At 38.7% G+C, this 18631-nt stretch overlaps 1 protein-coding gene across 4 annotated transcripts in view; it reads left to right on the top strand.

The window, feature by feature from the left end:
- MYBPC1 (myosin binding protein C1) overlaps positions 1-18631 on the top strand; it is a 110978-nt gene that overhangs the window by 60958 nt on the left and 31389 nt on the right. For all 4 annotated transcript variants that reach the window (XM_083366016.1, XM_083366017.1, XM_083366015.1 and 1 more), the window contains 6 exons: positions 1717-1823; positions 6812-6945; positions 10042-10201; positions 10874-10978; positions 13487-13675; positions 14954-15088. In XM_083366016.1, the coding sequence (XP_083222142.1) occupies positions 1717-1823; positions 6812-6945; positions 10042-10201; positions 10874-10978; positions 13487-13675; positions 14954-15088 (830 nt within the window). The remainder of the gene's footprint in view (positions 1-1716; positions 1824-6811; positions 6946-10041; positions 10202-10873; positions 10979-13486; positions 13676-14953; positions 15089-18631) is intronic.

Raw genomic sequence — 18631 nt, 5'->3', positions numbered from 1 at the left:
GGAAATTGAAGCAGGATTTCAGGGGGGAAAAATCATTTTGGGATATGGCTTGTCCTAATGATTATTCTTCCAAATCGTTCCATTTATGCTTCAGATAAAGTTGGCAAAAATCTCTTTGTGTGCAAAAGTAACAGAATGTTCTCGTATGACCCTGATATTCCGGTTTTCACCTGCTATGTGCCAACTTGCTCATTCTCGGAAGAGTCCCTTGTTTTCTGTGTGGCTCTTCCCCAGATCTGGGAAACTATGTTGGGCTGAACTATGCCTGGAGCCACTTCAGAATAATCACCTCCAGAACCTGTTGAACAACCTCCAAAACAGCTGGGAGAAAATCAGAAGATTCCAGGGAGCATTAGAAAACTCTGTTGCCAAAATAGAGAATTTTGCAGCTCCATTTGTAAATATATGAAGTTCAGATATTTGTTCCTGTAAATATCTCAAGTTTAGTTCATTATGGTTGAGAACCCTTTTTTAATAATATTCATCCTAAAAACTGTATTTTGGTCTGCATATCTCCAGATATGTGCAATTTTCTTTGCAATTTTGCTTACTTCAACCTTGTTTTGCAAATAATTGTCAATATTAGCACTTTTGTATGTTGTTTTATGAATATATATGTACTTTTGTACAGTATAAAATATGAACAAAATGAATTTCTTCCCCCATCTTTAGCTCCAGTGCATTTATTTTGTGAAAGCTGCAGTAATAATGATAAATAGATACAAGGACCAATTTACATGGGAATATGTACTATTAAAATCACTGAGCTTTATTTCTAATTAAACATATCTAGGACTACATTAATAAACCCTTCACCACCATCCTTTTTCTGCAAAATGTTATCTAGCTCCCTCTTTAACTCAAGATTCAATATTCAAATAAAGTTTCTATGCAAATTTTTGCAATACCTGCTTATTTTTTTAAAAAAATGTATACAGGAAATCCTCAACTTACAACCACAATTGAGCCCAAAATTTCTGTTGTTAAGTGAGACATTTGTTAAGTGGGGTTTGGCCCATTTTACAACTTTTTCTTGCCACAGTTGTTAAGTGAATCACTGCAGTTGATAAGTTAGTAACCCAGTTGTTAAATGAACTGGGCTTCCACATTGACTCTGTATGTTAGAAGGTTGCAAAAGTGATTACATGACCCTGGGACACTGCAACCAATGGAATGTAATATATAACTATAATCCAGTTGTCAAGAGCCTGAATTTTGATCACATGACCTGCAAGGGTCGTAACTGTGAAAAACGTTCATAAGTCACATTTTTCAGTGCCATTGTACCTGTACACATTTCAAGCTCATTTTTTCATTTGGGGCTTACCTAATACTGCAATTTGCACACAATAGAAATGCTTGATATGCTGAATTTGCCATAGATCAAAAAGCTTTTGAAAAGCTGAGCTTTTCAGTTGCCTTACCTTTTCACAACAATAAAATGTATTGTAGGTTCTACACAAATTAATAACAGGCTTGTGAGAAAGTGTAATAGAGGAAAGACAATTATGTGAATGCAGTCTCCTCTATTATTTTTTTCTAGATTAACAATCAAGCTCAGAGAGGATCATGCAGATGATCTTTCCAGTTTAACTGTCCTTTTGCTTTCACCATCACCCCGTTTCTCCAGGGTGGGGCCCTCTATCCCTTGTAGTTATCTGGCCATGTAGGAATAAGGATATTTATTTTGGTTTCCTATCTTGATTTTTTTTACAGAATCCATCGGTTAATTATTGATAGCTCACTTGTGGAGGATGATGGTGAATACATGTTTGTTCCAGATGCCTACAATGTCAACATCCCTTGCAAAGTTCATATTATAGGTAATTCCTATGTTTCTCTCTTTTTTGGCTCTGTCATGTTTTTATAGACCGGTAATAAGACAAGTGCACAGAAGTGATATGATGTTCCTAAAATGGACTGATCATTGGATGTTCTGGAGTGACCTAGTAAAGCCAACTGAGCTTTGGAACTATCTTGCTGTGTTAGGATTGCAACTTCAAAATTCCCAGGCAATAGCCAGAGTTTCCAGTCTGTTTCTTGCATTTCAGCCTTATGGAATTCTATGGGACACAGTGGCTCAGTGGGTTAGGAAGCTGAGCTTGTCGATCAGAAGGTCGGCAGTTTGGCAGGTCGAATCATGAGCGCCGCGTAACAGAGTGAGCGCCTGTTACTCGTCCCAGCTTCTGCCAACCTAGCAGTTCGAAAGCACATAAAAATGCAAGCAGAAAAATAGGGACCACTACGGTGGGAAGGTAACAGCGTTCCGTGCGCCTTTGGTGTCTAGTCATGTTGGCCACATGTCCATGGAGATGTCCTCGGACAAGCGCTGGCTCTTCGGCTTTGAAACAGAGATGAGCACCAGCCCCTAGAGTTGGAAACGACTAGCACGCATGTGCAGGGGAACCTTTACCTTTACATAATTTGTAGTGATTTTGTTGGCCATTTCTACAGTAAACTAGTGTTTTAAATATTGTAGGAAATGGTCTAGTAGATGTTGATCTGGACTGGAATGAATCATGAAGAAAACATTAAAGGTCTGGATTGTACACTTCCATAACTGCTATCACATTAAATAAATATTGATGTGGTTACTAATAATCATAAGTCACAGTATTAATAATGTCATGCCCCATATAGATAATATACTATATCTATTAAGAAGAAACTTCACCGTGATGAAAGTTTGTGCAAAGGATTTCTTTGAAGCACTGTTATGATGCAATACTCTCTTCCTTCTAAAGCGAAAGAAGTGAAAGTGTTACATTGCTTCACTTCACATCACTCAAGGCTATACTTTGCCTCCCAAAGTGCATCATATCACAGAGGCTATGCAATTGTCTTTGCAGAGTGACAACACAATTCTCCTGATAAAGTACTTTTCCTTTTCCTTTTTATTTCTGGCAGTTTTGGAAAGGGGAAAAAAAGCTGAACATATGCAGTAAATGTACTTTTCCAGGCTTCTCGCCCTAGGAGAACATACCTGGTTGCTTCTTTTAATTTCCTTTCAACTCCAGCCCAGGTGGCAATTTATTATGCTTTTTAGTTTCAGTCATTGGTTGGACTTGTCTTTTTAAAAATTTGTTAAGAGGTCAGCTATCTCCCACAGGATGCCTCAGAGATATCTTGTTGTTGTTGTTGTTGTTGTTGTTGTTAGCTGCGAAGTCGTGTCTGACCCATTGCGACCCTATGGACAATGTTCCTCCAGGCCTTCCTGTCCTCTACCATCTTCTGGAGTCCATTTAAGCTCACACCTACTGCTTCAGTGACTCCATCCAGCCACCTCATTCTCTGTCGTCCCCTTCTTCTCTTGCCCTCAACCTTTCCCAGCATTAGGCTCTTCTCCAGTGAGTCCTTCCTTCTCATTAGGTGGCCAAAGTATTTGAGTTTTAGCTTCAGGATCTGGCCTTCTAAAGAGCAGTCAGGGTTGATCTCCTCTAGGACTGACCGGTTTGATTGCCTTGCAGTCCAAGGGACTCGCAGGAGTCTTCTCCAGCACCACAGTTCAAAGGCCCCAATTCTTTGGCGCTCAGCCTTTTTTATGGTCCAACTTTCACTGCCATACATTGCAACTGGGAAGACCATAGCCTTGACTATATTCACTTTTGTTGACAGGGTGATATCTCTGCTTTTTAGTGTGCTGTCTAGAATTGCCATGGCTTTCCTCCCAAGGAGCAAGCGTCTTTTAATTTCTTGGCTACAGTCCCCATCTGCAGTGATCTTGGAGCCCAGGAAAATAAAATCTGTCACTACCTCCATTTCTTCCCCATCTATTTGCCAGGAATTGAGAGGGCCGGATGCCATGATCTTGGTTTTCTTAATGTTAAGTTTCAACCCAAGTTTTGCACTCTCCTTCTTCACCCGCAGCAAGAGGCTCTTTAGTTTTTCTTCACTTTCTGCCATTAGAGTGGTATCATCTGCATATCTTAGGTTGTTGATATTTCTTCTGGCAATCTTTTGATTCATCAAGCCCTATAAGTTAAATAGGCAGGGCGACAGTACACAGCCTTGCCGAACTCCTTTCCCAATTTTGAACCAATCAGTGGTTCCGTGTCCAGTTCTCACTGTTGCTTCTTGGCCCGCATATAGGTTTCTCAAGAGACAAATAAGATGGTCTGGTACGCCCATCTCTTTAAGAACTTGCCAGAGTTTGTTATGATTCACACAATCAAAGGCTTTAGCATAGCCAATGAAGCAGAAGTAGATGTTTTTCTGGAACTCTCTAGCTTTCTCCATGATCCAGTGTATGTTGGCAATTTGATCTCTAGTTCCTCTGCCTCTTCGAAATCCTGCCTGTACTTCTGGTAGTTCTCGATTCACATACTGCTGGAGTCTAGCTTGTAGGATTTTAAGCATAACTTTACTAGCATGGGAAATGAGTGCAATGGTGCGATAGTTTGAACATTCTTTGGCACTGCCTTTCTTTGGAATTGGAATGTAAACTGATCTTTTCCAGTCCTGTGGCCACTGTTCCAAATTTGCTGGCAAATTGAGTGTAGCACTTTTACCGCATTGTCTTTTAAGATTTTGAATAGCTCAGCTGGAATACTGTCATCTCCACTAGCTTTGTTGTTGCTCAGCTTTTCTAAGGCCCACTTCACTTCACATTCTAGGATGTCTGGCTCAAGGTCAGTGACCACCTCATTGTGATTATCAGGGATGTTAAGCTCATTCTTGTATAGTTCTTCTGTGTAATTTTGCCACCTCTTCTTAATCTCTTTTGCCTCTGTTAGGTCCCTGCCATTTTGGTCCTTTATCATGTCCATTTTTGCATTAAACGTTCCCTTCATCTCTCTAATTTTCTTGAAAAGATCTCTGGTCCTCCCTATTCTATTGTTTTCTTCTATTTCTTTGTATTGTTCATTTAAGAAGGCATTCTTATCTCTTCTAGCTATTCTCTGGAATTCTGCACTCAATTGGGCGTATCTTTCTTTTTCTCCCTTGCCTTTCGCTTCCCTCCTTTCCTCAGCTATTTGCAAAGCTTCCTCAGACAGCCATTTTGCTTTCTTGCATTTCTTTTTCTTTGGGATGGTTTTGGTTGCTACCTGTTGTACAATGTTGCGAACCTCTGTCCATAGTTCTTCAGGCACTCTGTCTATCAGATCTAATTCCTTAAATCTATTTGTCACCTCTGCTGTATATTCAACAGGGATATGATTTAATTCATACCTGAGTGGCCTAGCACTTTTCCCTACTTTCTTCAGTTTAAGTCTAAACTTTGCAATGAGAAGCTCATGGTCTGAGCCACAGTCAGTAGTATACCTGATGGTCATCTGAATTAAATTCACCTATTCCTGTCCATTTTAGTTCGCTGATACCTAAGATGTCGATGTTCAGTCTTGTCATCTCTTGTTTGACCACGTCCAGCTTGCCTTGATTCATGGATCTTACATTCCAGGTTCCTATGGAGAAAAAGTCTTTACAGCATCGGACTTTCCTTTCACCACCAGACACATCCACAGCTGAGCGTCCTTTCGGCTTTGGCCCAGTCGCTTCATTCTTTCTGGTGCTACTAGTACTAGCCCTCAGCTCTTCCCCAGTAGCATATTGGACGCCTTCCGACCTGAGGGGCTCGTCTTCCAGCGTCATATTGTTTTGCCTTTTGGTACTGTCCATAGGTGATCATGGCGAAGATACTGGAGTGGGTTGCCATTTCCTTCTCCAGTGGATCACGTTTTGTCAGAACTCTCGGCTATGACCTTTCTGTCTTGGGTGGCCCTGCACGGCATAGCTCATAGCTTCATTGAATTATGCAAGCCCCTTTGCCATGACAAGGCAGTAATCCATGAAGGGGTATCTTGCCCACAAACATAATTCAAATTATTCATGTTCCATAGTATACATGCAGCTATTTATCTATGAGTATGAATAAATTGCTCTAGTGGGATTTGGAGAATCCTCCATTTTTCCCATTTCTGGTATAATATCAAAATTGCCAGGCTGTCTGAGGCAGGAAGAAGAATCTAGATGGAACCATGCATTAGACATTTACTCTGAAATATTAAATATTAATCCAAGAAATAAATTATAACAATAACAACTAGACGTTGCCAGGTATTTCAGTGGTATTATGAGAAAGTCTATGTTCTATATTATAGGAGAATTTTTCCAGGGATATGTTTGAACCAGAGACTAGGACACAATTATGTCAAAGCATAAATTAGTTTATTGGCAGTGCTGGAAATAAACATGTCTCAAAAGGTGTAGGATTATATACAAATTAGGGTGTGCACATAATTAGAAATAGCAGTATGACGTGGCTGTAGCACATCATGTATGGTATCTAATGAAGTCAGTGTTAGGGTTGCATTGTAACTATGAGATAACTGAGCAGAACTGTAAAGACAAGGGGGGGGGATTGAAAGAACAAAAAAACCCCAGTAATTCGAATACATAGTTTCTTTTTAAGCAGTTAATGTTACAGGGTTAATCAGACTGTTTGTACTTCTCAATGTCTATGTTTGCTTTCTGGTAACATTTCTAGAACATTCTGGTAACATTTCATCATTGCTTGCCTTCTAAATGTTTTATGGCTGAGTTGATAATTCAGTTTTCCTGGAAAAGTGTCTTTGGGCAGAGGATGGTTGCTAAATTTGATACTATATAACTGAGCTAGTGCTTTGTTTTCCCCAGGAAGATTAGGGATTTTTAGCTTGACTCCCAAAACTCTTCTTCAGCATTATATGAACTCTGGCTTTGTATATACGAAGAGGTTTCTCCATTCCGAGATGTAAATGTTTCTTCTATCACACATTCAAATTTTGAGATGTTTTTCTTATCATGGAATTTCCTCAGTATCTTGGTTTTGCAGATCCTCCTAAGCTTCACCTTGAAGGCCTTGGTGATGATAACACGGTAACAGTTGTCGCGGGAACAAAATTACGTCTTGAAATCCCTGTTTCTGGGGAGCCTCCACCAAAGATCATGTGGAGCAGAGGAGAGAAGGTAAAATTGTAAATCTAAACAAATACATCTGAAGTCCAATCTTTTAAATAAGTTGTAATAAAATATGTAATGGCATGAAAGTACTCAGAATCTCTTGCACCAATAAGTACCATGTATCTGAACTAAACTCAGGAGGGGTTATGAGCTGCTGGAGTTGCAATCACATCTAACAACCTGCTATCAGATAATTAAGTATATTAGGAACCATTCATAAAATATCACAGGTATCCAGAAAAGACAAAGGATAGAAAGGACAATTGGTATCCTCAGGACATGACAAACAGTAGTATACAAGTACTCCTCAACTTACAACCAATTGGTTAGCGACCTGAAGTTATGATGGACCTCCCAAGGGGTACATACGATCTGGTTCTGAAGTTCTGATGGCCACACACATCACCACAATCATGTGACCACATGTTGGGCGCTTAGCAAGTGTACTGCATTTATGGCCATTTGCAGTGCCTGTGGTCACATGATCACATTTTACAACATTTTTACTTCAGCAGAACTGGCCCTTAGCAAACAATTAATTCACTTAACAACCATTGCAAAAAGGTCATTAAAATCAGGTCAGTCACACGGTGTCCCGTTTTACAACCATCACAACTTACAAGCATGATGGGCTATTCCACTAGGACAGGGCTGTCAAACTCAATTTCATTGAGGGCCACATCAGCATTGCGGTTCCCCTCAGGGGGCCAGGGGGCTATGGCCAGGGTGGGCGTGGCCTACTGGGTGGGCGTGGCTAAAGTGTGTATGGCCTACTGGGTGGGCGTGGCCAGCTCTACATCGTTCGCATCAAGGGTGCCTATGGGGGCCTGGGCAGGAGTGGGACAGATCTGAGGGTCTCTGGCAGAAGGAGGGTCTCTGGGCCAGGGCCAAGGCAGTGGGGGCCATTCCCTCATTGTTTCCAGGATGGCTTTGCGGGCTGCATGAAACCACTTCACGGGCTGGATCTGGCCCCCGGGCCTTGTGTTTGACATGTCTGCACTAGGAACATAAATAGAATAGAATAGAGCTGGAAGGGACCTTGGAGACCTTCTAGTCCAGCCCCCTGCTCAAGCAGGAGAACCTATACCAGACATGTCAAATACAAGGTGCCGGATCCGGCCCGTGAAGTGGTTTCATGTGGCTCCCAAAGCCATCCTGGAAACAGTGAGGGAACAGCCCCCGCTGCCTTGGCCCTGGCCCAGAGACCCTCCTTCTGCCAGAGACCCCCAGATCTGTCCCACTCCTGCCCAGGCCCCCATAGGCACCCTTGATGCCAATGATGTAGAGCTGGCCACGCCCACCCAGTAGGCCATACGCACTTTAGCCACACCCACCCGGCCCCCTGAGGGCAACCACAATGCTGATGTGGCCCTCAATGAAATTGAGTTTGACACCCCTGACCTATACCATCTCAGACAAGTGACTGTCTAGCCTCTTTTTAAAAATCTCCAGTGATGGAGCGCCCACGATTTCTGGGGGCAAGCTATTCCACTGGTTAATTGTCCTCAATGTCAGGAAGTTTCTCCTTAATCCCAGGTTGCTTCTCCCTTTGATCAGTTTCCAACCATTGTTTCTCGTCCTTCCCTCTGGTGCTTTGGTGAATAACATGACCCCCTCTTCTTTATAGCAGCCCCTCAAATACTGGAATACTGCTATCATGTCTCCCCTATTTCTTCTTTTCTTTAGACTAGATAAACCCAAGTCCCACAATCGTTCTTCGTATGTTTTAGTCTCCAGGCCTTTGATCATCTTAGTTGCTCTTCTCTGAATTTTTTCCAAACTCTCAACATCTTTTTTGTGATATGGTAACCAGTATTCCAGGTGTGGTCTTACTAGGGTTTTATAAAGCGGTACTAATACCTTGCATGATCTTGATTCTATGCCTCTGTTTATACAACCCAGGATTGTATTAGCTTTTTTGGCTGCTGCTGCACACTAGACAACTGGTAAAATTAGAACAATGTTAAAAATAAATCAACATGCTTTAAATTCTTTCTGTGAATTTAAGCCTATGATCAAGTATGTCCACAGGCTATATTCAAAAAAGCCAAGATGGCCGCTGCAATGGTGTGATCAAAAATCCAAGGTTCACATCTCTTTTTTTTTAATGTGTGATGCATAAAAAACAGGCAGAGCTTCAACTGCAGCATCATCACTGGCATGCTTTCTTTTACCATGATAGTGGATAACTCTGTCCACTGTCCCTCTTAATTGCTAGACCATTGTTTCCTAAATGTTTTGAAAACACGCACAAGAAAATGCAGGTAGGAACTGCCTCATTTAGCAACTCTTCGCTGTTATAACCATGATGCAAAAATAATCTTGCAACCAATCATGGCATTTATAACCATCACAGGTCTGTAAAGTCAAGTAATGCTGAAGTCAGATCATGATTACAATTGCAGTTTCACTTAGTGACCACTTCATTTAATGACTGAATTGTCAGTCCAATTGTGGTCAGTAAATGAGGACTACCAGTACAACTGAGAAATATTGCTAGACATTAGCATGCAGTATCAGAGATTCCTGAATGCTAGAGTGGGGAGATAATTTTTAAGGATGCAAGTATTTTTCAAGAGGGAATAATAATAATTATAATATATGTGACTGGGCCATCGGGCACAGTGGAATATGTCTTGTAAAATAACCATTTATCAAAATGTAAACTGGTAGAATTACTGCTCTCCCAGTTTTCCTTTATTAGTTCAAGTGATTTTTTTTCACTTTCTCAATAAATAGATATGCTTCCAAGACTAAATTGTAATCATGTACTTTTAATTTTTCTAAGAAAGCCTTGAGGGCACATGTTAAGCCACAGCTAGCCTTTAAACATAAAAATGTCTTGGTGGCATAGTGCTTTGCTTTATGGCATGCCAGCCTCTCATTCTGATTTTAAAGAATTTTTAAAAAAAATTTAAAGTAAGCACAAAGTTTTAGGTATCAAGAATGTGTCCATGGAGTATTTGATAAATTCCTTGCTACATTTGTGCAATTTCCATATTATTTATCCTAAATAAATTCTGATTGTTGATCCTCTGGTGGTTTCTATGTAAAACTATTTTTCTCCCCCTACCCTATTCCCTTTTGCAAAATGATTGACAGTGGATCATGGATTCTGCATCCAGAATACGGGCAGAGAATTATCCAGACAGCAGTTGTTTGGTGATTGATTCAGCTGAAAAAGATGATTCAGGTGCTTACAGAATAACGCTGAAGAATGAAGCTGGAGAAGACTCAGCTCACATCAATGTCAAAGTAGTTGGTAAGTCAATGAAATGCAAGGCTTTTGTATGAAGTAGCACCAATGATCTTTCCTATTTCAGCTTTTTCTAAAAGCATTGGGACTACAAACTCCTGTAATTCCTAACCAGCATGAAAATTGACCCAATGACTTAGTTCTGCAACAAAACACATTTTACCGTATTTTCAATCATTTTAAATAATGTTGCCTTAGCTTTTCAACAGCTCTGAGATAAAATAGGACTCTAAGTGATTTTTCCCCAGTGAATTTCTTTCTAATTCAGCAAAGATTTCAGCCTGGAAACCTCAGCAACGTTAAGTTGTGTGGACTTCAACTCCCAAAATTTCTGGATGGGGAACTCTGGGAGTTGAAATCCATACATTTTTAAGTTGGTGAGTTGAGAAACACTGGTTTAGATTATAACGTTTGTAACATTTCATTAAACATTATTTGTCTGATTAAAATCTGATGTGAAATCCCAGCCAAATATGTCTTAGATCCAGTCTATTATAACCAATGGGATTTAGCTTATTTGTGGTTAATTTAAATTCTGTAATGTAAGTGACTTGTATTTTTTTAAAGTGAGTCTGGATGTTTGCTCCAATATAGCTATAAGTAATTTTGTCTGAAATGAACAAAAATATTTGTTTTTCCAGTAAAACTCTAACAACTTAAAACTTCTAATTGCAACAGATATTCCTGATCCCCCAGAGGCACCCAATGTGATTGAGATAGGAGAAGACTGGTGTATTATGACCTGGGAACCTCCTGCCTATGATGGTGGATCTCCTCTTTTAGGTATGTAGACTACTCAGTGAAACATTAAAGTATTTTAATGTTTTTGTAGAATTATTTGGTGGCTCTTTGAAATGGAAGTATATACTTCCGGTGGCTCCGCGGCGACGGAGACAGCCCTCCCGGGCTGCCCGCGGCTCAGCTGTTGTTCTTTCGCCCGAAACAGCGCCGATCAGCTGTTCGGGCGAAATTGAAGCCCCCTCCTCGGGAGAAGAGGAGGGGGTGAGCCCCCAGGTAGGGGTAGAGTTCCCCGGGGCCGCCTGAGCTTGGAGCTTGGGCGGCTGAAGGTTTGAACTCCCCCGTAGCCTGGGCTGCTCCCAGCTGACCAGCGTCTCTGCTCCGGATTTCATGGAGCAGAGCCAGTCGTCTGCGACCATCCCTGCTTGAAGGAGAGACTATGAAAGGAAAAAAGCAGGCAGAGCAGTGCAAGAAGGAAAGATAAAGAGATGAAGAGGATTATTTTGTTTTACTCTCAAGCTTGATGGACTTTGCTTAAAACTTAAAGTGAAAGTGCGTCACAATTGTAAGTAAAAGATGGCGGCTAAACCTCCCCCTAGAGCTTTTCGGAGTGCTGGAAATTCTCCGGTGCAACAACAATCATTACTGCAGGCGTTGCATTCTCCTGATGTACTGACATCGAAGGATTTGGAAAAACATACCCAGTTAATTTTGGAGTCAATAGGTGTTAAATTTCTACAGATGGAGGAGAAATTGGAGAAATTGGAGCAGAGAATGGAAGAAAGGATGGAGCAGAAACTTAGAGAGATGAAGGTAGACATTTTGTCCTCTGTGCAAAAAGTTGCTAAATGTGTGGAGATGCTGGATGATCAAGTGCAAGACTTAATTCAAAAGAATGTTTTATTAGAAGCAAAAGTATTGGAATTGGAAGATTTAAAAGACAAAATGGACAGTGAACAGAGTTTGGCCCAATTTTACCAGATGCAGTTTGCTGTGAGAATTAGAGGCCTAAAAGAGAATATTAAGGAAGATTTAAAGCAGTTGGTTTCTGAGGCTTTTGAGGGGGTATTGAACCATCCAGCATCTGAATTAAAACAAGGTATGGACAAAGTGTTTCGTGTGAATTCGTGGATTGCTAAACAGAGAAAGTTGCCTAGAGATGTGGTGGTTTATTTTGTAAAAAGGGAAATTAGAGATGAAGTTATACAAGCTGCCTATGATACTAAAGTTATGATTGCTGGCCAACAAGTTTTGGTTCTAAAAGAAATTCCTCCAAAGATTTTAAAGAGAAGGAAGGATTTTATATTCCTGGTGCAAGAGCTTAAGCAAAGAGATATAAGGTTCAGATGGGAGATTCCAGATGGGTTGAGCTTCATGTATGATGGCAAAAGGTACTGTTTGAGTAATGTGAAGCAAGCGCACGATTTTTACAACAATGTTTTGAAACTAACCCCATCAACACTTTTGGAAGCTGCAGAGGGATCTGGAGAAGGAGAATGTCAAGAGGATGAAGATGGACAGATGGACGAGAAGGGTGCAGGAGGAGATCAAGCTGCAACTCTTTTGGATGATCTTAGAGAACAGAGGGTGACGCGTGCTGCCTTAAAACGTTCAAAAAAGACTAAAAAATAAGACCAGTAGAAATCTATGGAACTTCCACAATACATTTATAGTTAAGTGGTAGTTGTGTTCTTAAAGGTTTTGGGATACTATGTGTGGTAACAGATTTTTTTTCTAATTTGGAATTAATGGATAACTTACTATAGAGGAAGAGGAAGAAAGTTTTTTGGCTTAATGTGGGTTAAATTGGGTAAGAGCTATTTATTATAGCCTATTTTGGTTAGAGAGGTTAACAGGGATAGGTGTTTGTGATGTGTAAATGAGAGTATGTCTAGGTAATAGTGAATTGTGGAAGAACATAGATGGGAATAATGTTAGTTTTCTTTTATTTTAGTTTTTTATATATATTTAGTATTATTAAGGATTGGTTTACCTTATATAAGCTAGAGAGTGATGGATTTTAGAGTTTATAATTGTTAGAATATGATTGTTTATGATTGCCTTTTAGATATATACCTTGTATTTTGCTCTGGGAAGTCGGGGGGGGGGGGAGGGGGGAGGAGGGGAATTAGAGGGGGGGAGGTAGGGGAGGGAGGAGGGAGAGGGGGAGGGGGGGAGGTAGGGGGGAGGTAGGGAGGGGAGGAGGGAGGGGGAAGGGGGGTTGTTAAGGGAAAATTGTATTTTATAAAACTTTTCAATAAAAAAAAAAAAAAAAAAAAAAGAAATGGAAGTATATACTATTCATAAGCAGAAGGGTTTCAGCTGAGAGTTTTTGCTCAAGGAAACGTGTAATTTATTATTATTATTTAGATAGCATGGTGGTGACCAAGTGAAATGGGTCTTCCAAAAGCTCAGAAGACTAAAACTCTGGTCCCGGTAATGGACTCAGATTAGATCCTGAAAAAGGTCATCTCCATAACAGTTGCATTTGCTCTTTTTAGAAATTCTGAGCCATCAACTGATGGTTTTATATTTATGCATACATTTATTTAGGATACTATATTGAAAGGAAAAAGAAGCAAAGCTCCAGATGGATGAGAATAAATTTTGATCTTATTAAAGAAACAACTTTTGAGCCCAAAAAGATGATTGAGGGAGTTGCTTATGAGGTGCGTGTGTTTGCAGTTAATGCCATTGGGACTTCCAAACCGAGCATGCCATCAAAACCATTTGTGCCCCTAGGTAAGTGAATCATATCTATGTATTTAATTATTCAAAACTTTTATTAAATGGTTTTATTGCAATAGAGTACTGTAGCACCCTGGAAATTAATTAAAAATACAGGAGATATTCATTGACGTAACATCCAGGATTGAATTGACTTCAGTTTCAGAGAAGACTTCAGATTTCTGTAGAACTAGGAAGCAGGAAAACGAATTAATCTTTCTCATCTGAAGTTGCAGTCATGATTATTTGTTTTGTTTTGGTCTGGTCTGACATACTGGATACCATCAGAAAGAAATAAAGTTGACCAATGTCAAGCATAATTATTACTGATGATTTAATATTGGCTGCAGATTCATTATTATTTTTTTAATTAACACATTTTTTTTTCATCAGAAAGTACTACAGAGGTGTGTAGGGTCATATGTTCATTGTTCCTCAACCTCAGAAACTTTAACTTGCATGGACTTCATTTCCCAGAATTCCTGGCTAAGAAATTCTAGAAGTTGAAATCCACACTTAAAGCAGGGGTCTTCAAACTTGGCCCTTTTATGACTTGCCTGCCTGGCTGAGGAATTCTGGGAGTTGAAGTCCACAAGTCATAAAAGTTTGAAAACCCCTGGTGTACAGCATATGCAGTTGTACTTAAACTGAGAGTGAAAATTCAGTACATTTGATAGGATTATATTGACTAAAGTTTGTGATCTTGAAGAGCAGCATATAATGCATTACTGGGAACAGAAAGTGAGGCTCATTGTGATTTGGCTGTTTTAAAAAAAACAGTGGTCTAGACTCCTGCATCCTTCTCAATAGTACTATGTTTACAATTCCTTGGGGTAAAAGTTGTTCCTGTGCTAACTTTTGTACTATATTCCTCATCTTTATTTTAACAGTAATCCCCATTCTAATCCTTATTCCATTCACACTGCCATTTCATTCCCCTTATCTATGCTTTGATGATTTTTAAGATATTTCTTTTGAAAAATCAGATTTTTCAATTGTTTATGTTAAGGACTGCAGAAGATCAGGTCAATGGTTCTAAATATCATCTATTCTAATGAAAACAATAGAAGCATACAGATAAGGAGGTGGTGTTATCATCTGTATTTTCCTAATGCAAAAATTATTTAGATTAGTAATGGGACTTTGAAAGTCTTTAATGTGCTTGTTAATTTTTAAGGTGCTGTAAGATTCTTTGTTAACTAATTTAATAACTATAAAAATTGTTTTGTGTCCTACAAGATATTATGTATATTTTCTCTGGCTAATGCCAATATTCTCTGTTGTTGTTTTTAGCTGTCACAAGTCCTCCTACTTGCCTGGCGGTTGATTCTGTCACTGATACTACAGTTACCATGAAATGGAGACCACCAGATCAGATTGGAGCTGCAGGTTTAGATGGCTACGTTATAGAATATTGCTTTGAAGGAAGTAAGTCCCAATCATGTTTCATGCAAAAGATGATATATATCTGTTTTTCCCATTCAGCAACAACTTTGCTTTTACTTATATCTGTAGGTAAATCTATATAAAATATAAAGATTCTCCAAAGCAAACTAAAAAGGCCCTCTCAAAATTTATGTTGAATCCAACACAGTTCTTAAGTAACTAGTAAGCTATGTTTTGTTCTATACAGCTTCTCAACTACTGAATCAGTGAAAACAGTGTATAATTTATGCCACTGATTATATTAAAGACAACAATGTTGGATTTTTATGAATGTCAGCAGACTGACCAGATTGTAACTTCCAAATTGTTCCCAAATATCTCTCAAACTCTTATTCTAAGTAGAAAAGATACTGATCTGAAGTAAAGACCAATAATCAGCTAGAAATTTTAAGGAAATAGGGCAAGAATAGAATGGAATACAAACACATTATATTTGATTAGTATTATTACTGCTGCTGTTGCTTCTACTTTTATGGAACAGCTCAGTAATAATTCAGAAATATCAGGCTCCGTAAATCGAATGTTAACTGATTTATGGGGACCAATAGCATATACAATTCATGATTCATAAAAATCTGGCAGATGGTTTGGGAAATTTTCTTTCCAAAACAAGTATATACAGTAAACTGCAGAAAAATGGGGAACACAGCTGGAACATAGCTAATAGCTTCCAATTTATATTTTACCCTCCTTAACCAATGATTTATCATTTCTTCCTAGCAAATATTTAAAACTAAGCAGCCTTGATCTCTATCTCTATTTTGCTTTTTCTTGTGAACATGTGTCTGCTGAACAAAGCATTTTAGACAATTTTAAGCCACTTATTTGGAATGTGTCTGCTTTAGAGCACAGATGTAAGAATTTTTATGCTATAAAAGTAAGTGATGTTTTGCTACATATTATAGCTCAGCAGAAATAGTTTTTCCAGACCTGGCCTGGAAAATATGGGATTGATTTTCAAAAATAGAAATTACATTTTAAAAAAGCAAGTAACATTTTAGTAAGCTAATTAGATATATCAAGAAACAAAAGAGCTTGAACACTGTTGTTTCACAAGAGGGGAAAAACACATCCACAGGTATCATAAGAGACTTCTTGAGAATGGCTGATTGCTTGGGAAAAGAAAATTTGGGTGAGCACCTTCAAGCTAGGGTTGTTTCCTGGCAACTATCTGGACAGGTTCCTGTAATTTTCTTGGCAAATTGTTTTGGAAGTGGTTTTTCACTGCCTCCTTCCTCAGGTTGAGAGAGAGTAACTGGCCCAAGATCACCCAGTTGCTTTGTATCCCAGGCAGGATTAGAATTCTCAAGTCTCTTGATTTCTAGCCTGATGCCTTTAACACTACAATCCATATTCTCTCAAATATACATGGATTTTTTTTTATTCTTTTGCAGTATTTCTAACAAATTAGAATCGGAATAAAATCAATTTTCTATTGTACTGGAGAATTTAGTTTTTTGATAAGCCATATTTCAAATTTATGTAACAGCTTGCTAGAGATGTTCAACCCTGCTGTTGATTCAGTTTTCAGAAGAGTCAAAATGTTCTCAGACACAATAATAAAAATTAATTAGGATGTGAACATTGTTCTTGCTAAATCCAGGCTGAACCTGTAACAAGTTTATTACAGTTTTACTATAATTGTAACATCATAAAGTATTGTAATTGGCCTCAAAACTCATTTATTCTAATAAATCTTCAAATGTGGGTTATGGATAGTAGTGCTGAAATATAAACACAAGACAAAATCAGTTTGGTGCAAGGAAATCTATGGTGGGAGGGAAAACAAATGATGAAACATCTTTCATCACACAAACACCATAACTTAACATATTTGCATCAGACAAGAATGCATTGTCAGCATTTTCAATGATGTGTCCACTGTTTGCTGCGGATGTTGTTGTTTCCACATTCTTGGAGAGAGAAACAAAACAAATAATGATATTATCAACCCAATATTATCATTTTTAATTAAGTGTATATTCTTCATTTCCTTGTTATTTTTTAATCATTGAAAGTAGTCATATATAATCAGTGGCAAATATTCTAGCATGCATTTTATTTTATTTTATTTTAGCCACTATTTAGTTCTCAGAGAACTACAAAAAAAAATCAAACACATAATAATAATAATAGTCTTTTTTCAGATTTCTGAGTTCCGAATGTCAAACCATCTTGTGAAACTGATGAACAGAGCAAGCCCTTTACTTTCTTCATTTGGATAAGTTTAAAGTGTTAAGGACATATCTCAAATATACATTGCATGTGCCATTTTGGCATGACCCATCTTGGATAAAATACAATAGTGATATATTTTACAAACAAATGTGGCATACAGTCTGTGTATTCTATTTACCCTTTGCATATCTGGATATAAATTATACATGTTACATACAGTATATACTGTCTGTGTATATGCATGCATGCAAATACACAGACACACAATTTTACTCATGTATATATTTTAATATTTCAGAGGTTTAAATAATACTTTTTGTTTACTTTGCTATATCTCTTCCTATGCATTGTTTCTTTTGCTTGTTTGTTTTTAGTATCTGGATTTCTCTATTCTTCAACTTCTTTCCACTAATGTCTCTATAAAACCTAATCTCTTACTTGGATCTTCAACAATCTTTTTCTTTAACTGTCAATCTTTCAGCTCCATTTCTTCAGTTCTACCTTTTGTTGCTTATACTTATTTATTCTATCAACCAATCTCTCTTTTCTCTGCTTTTCTCTCTTGCTTGCCTGTTACCCTCGAATGGGGTATTAAAGTAGAGCCACTTTAACCAAAGGCAAATTTTGTTTTTTTTAAAAAAAATCTTTTCAAATATACAAAACCAACCTTAGAAGAATAGACAAACATCATGACTGTTTAAAAGTTAATAATATATACTCCTTCATTGGAAACAGTGCTATATTCTAAATAAAGGTAAAGGTAAAGGTTCCCCTGCACACACGTGCTAGTCGTTTCCGACTCTAGGGGCCGGTGCTCATCTCCGTTTCAAAGCCGAAGAGCCAGCGCTTGTCCGAGGACGTCTTCCGTGGTCATGTGGCCGGCATGACTAGATGCCAAAGGCGCACGGAACGCTGTTACCTTCCCACCGTAGTGGTCCCTATTTTTCTACTTGCATTTTTTATGTGCTTTCGAACTGCTAGGTTGGCAGAAGCTGGGACGAGTAACAGGCGCTCACTCTGTTACGCGGCACTCGGGATTCGACCCGCCAAACTGCCGACCTTCTGATCGACAAGCTCAGCGTCCTAACCCACTGAGCCACCGCGTCCCTAAATACCGCGTCCCTAAATATTCTAAATACACCTGTGCAAATAGCCTCAAAGGATTAAACAACAATATTTACATTACAAGAATGGAACGGAAAGTTTTTAAGAACTGAAAATAAAGGAGCAAACTTACCTTTTTCTCCTGTTTTCTGAGTTTTTGTCACAGATTGACAATAATGAAAAATAGATGAAGTAAAAAATAAACTTATTTTTATAAGTTTAGAGGTAGACATTGCTCGGAAG

The sequence above is a fragment of the Vipera ursinii genome (genome assembly GCF_947247035.1).
Source record: "Vipera ursinii genome assembly, chromosome: 6".
Taxonomy (NCBI): domain Eukaryota; kingdom Metazoa; phylum Chordata; class Lepidosauria; order Squamata; family Viperidae; genus Vipera; species Vipera ursinii.
Note: the sequence above shows the minus strand (reverse complement) of the source record. Positions and strands in the feature narration are given on the sequence as shown.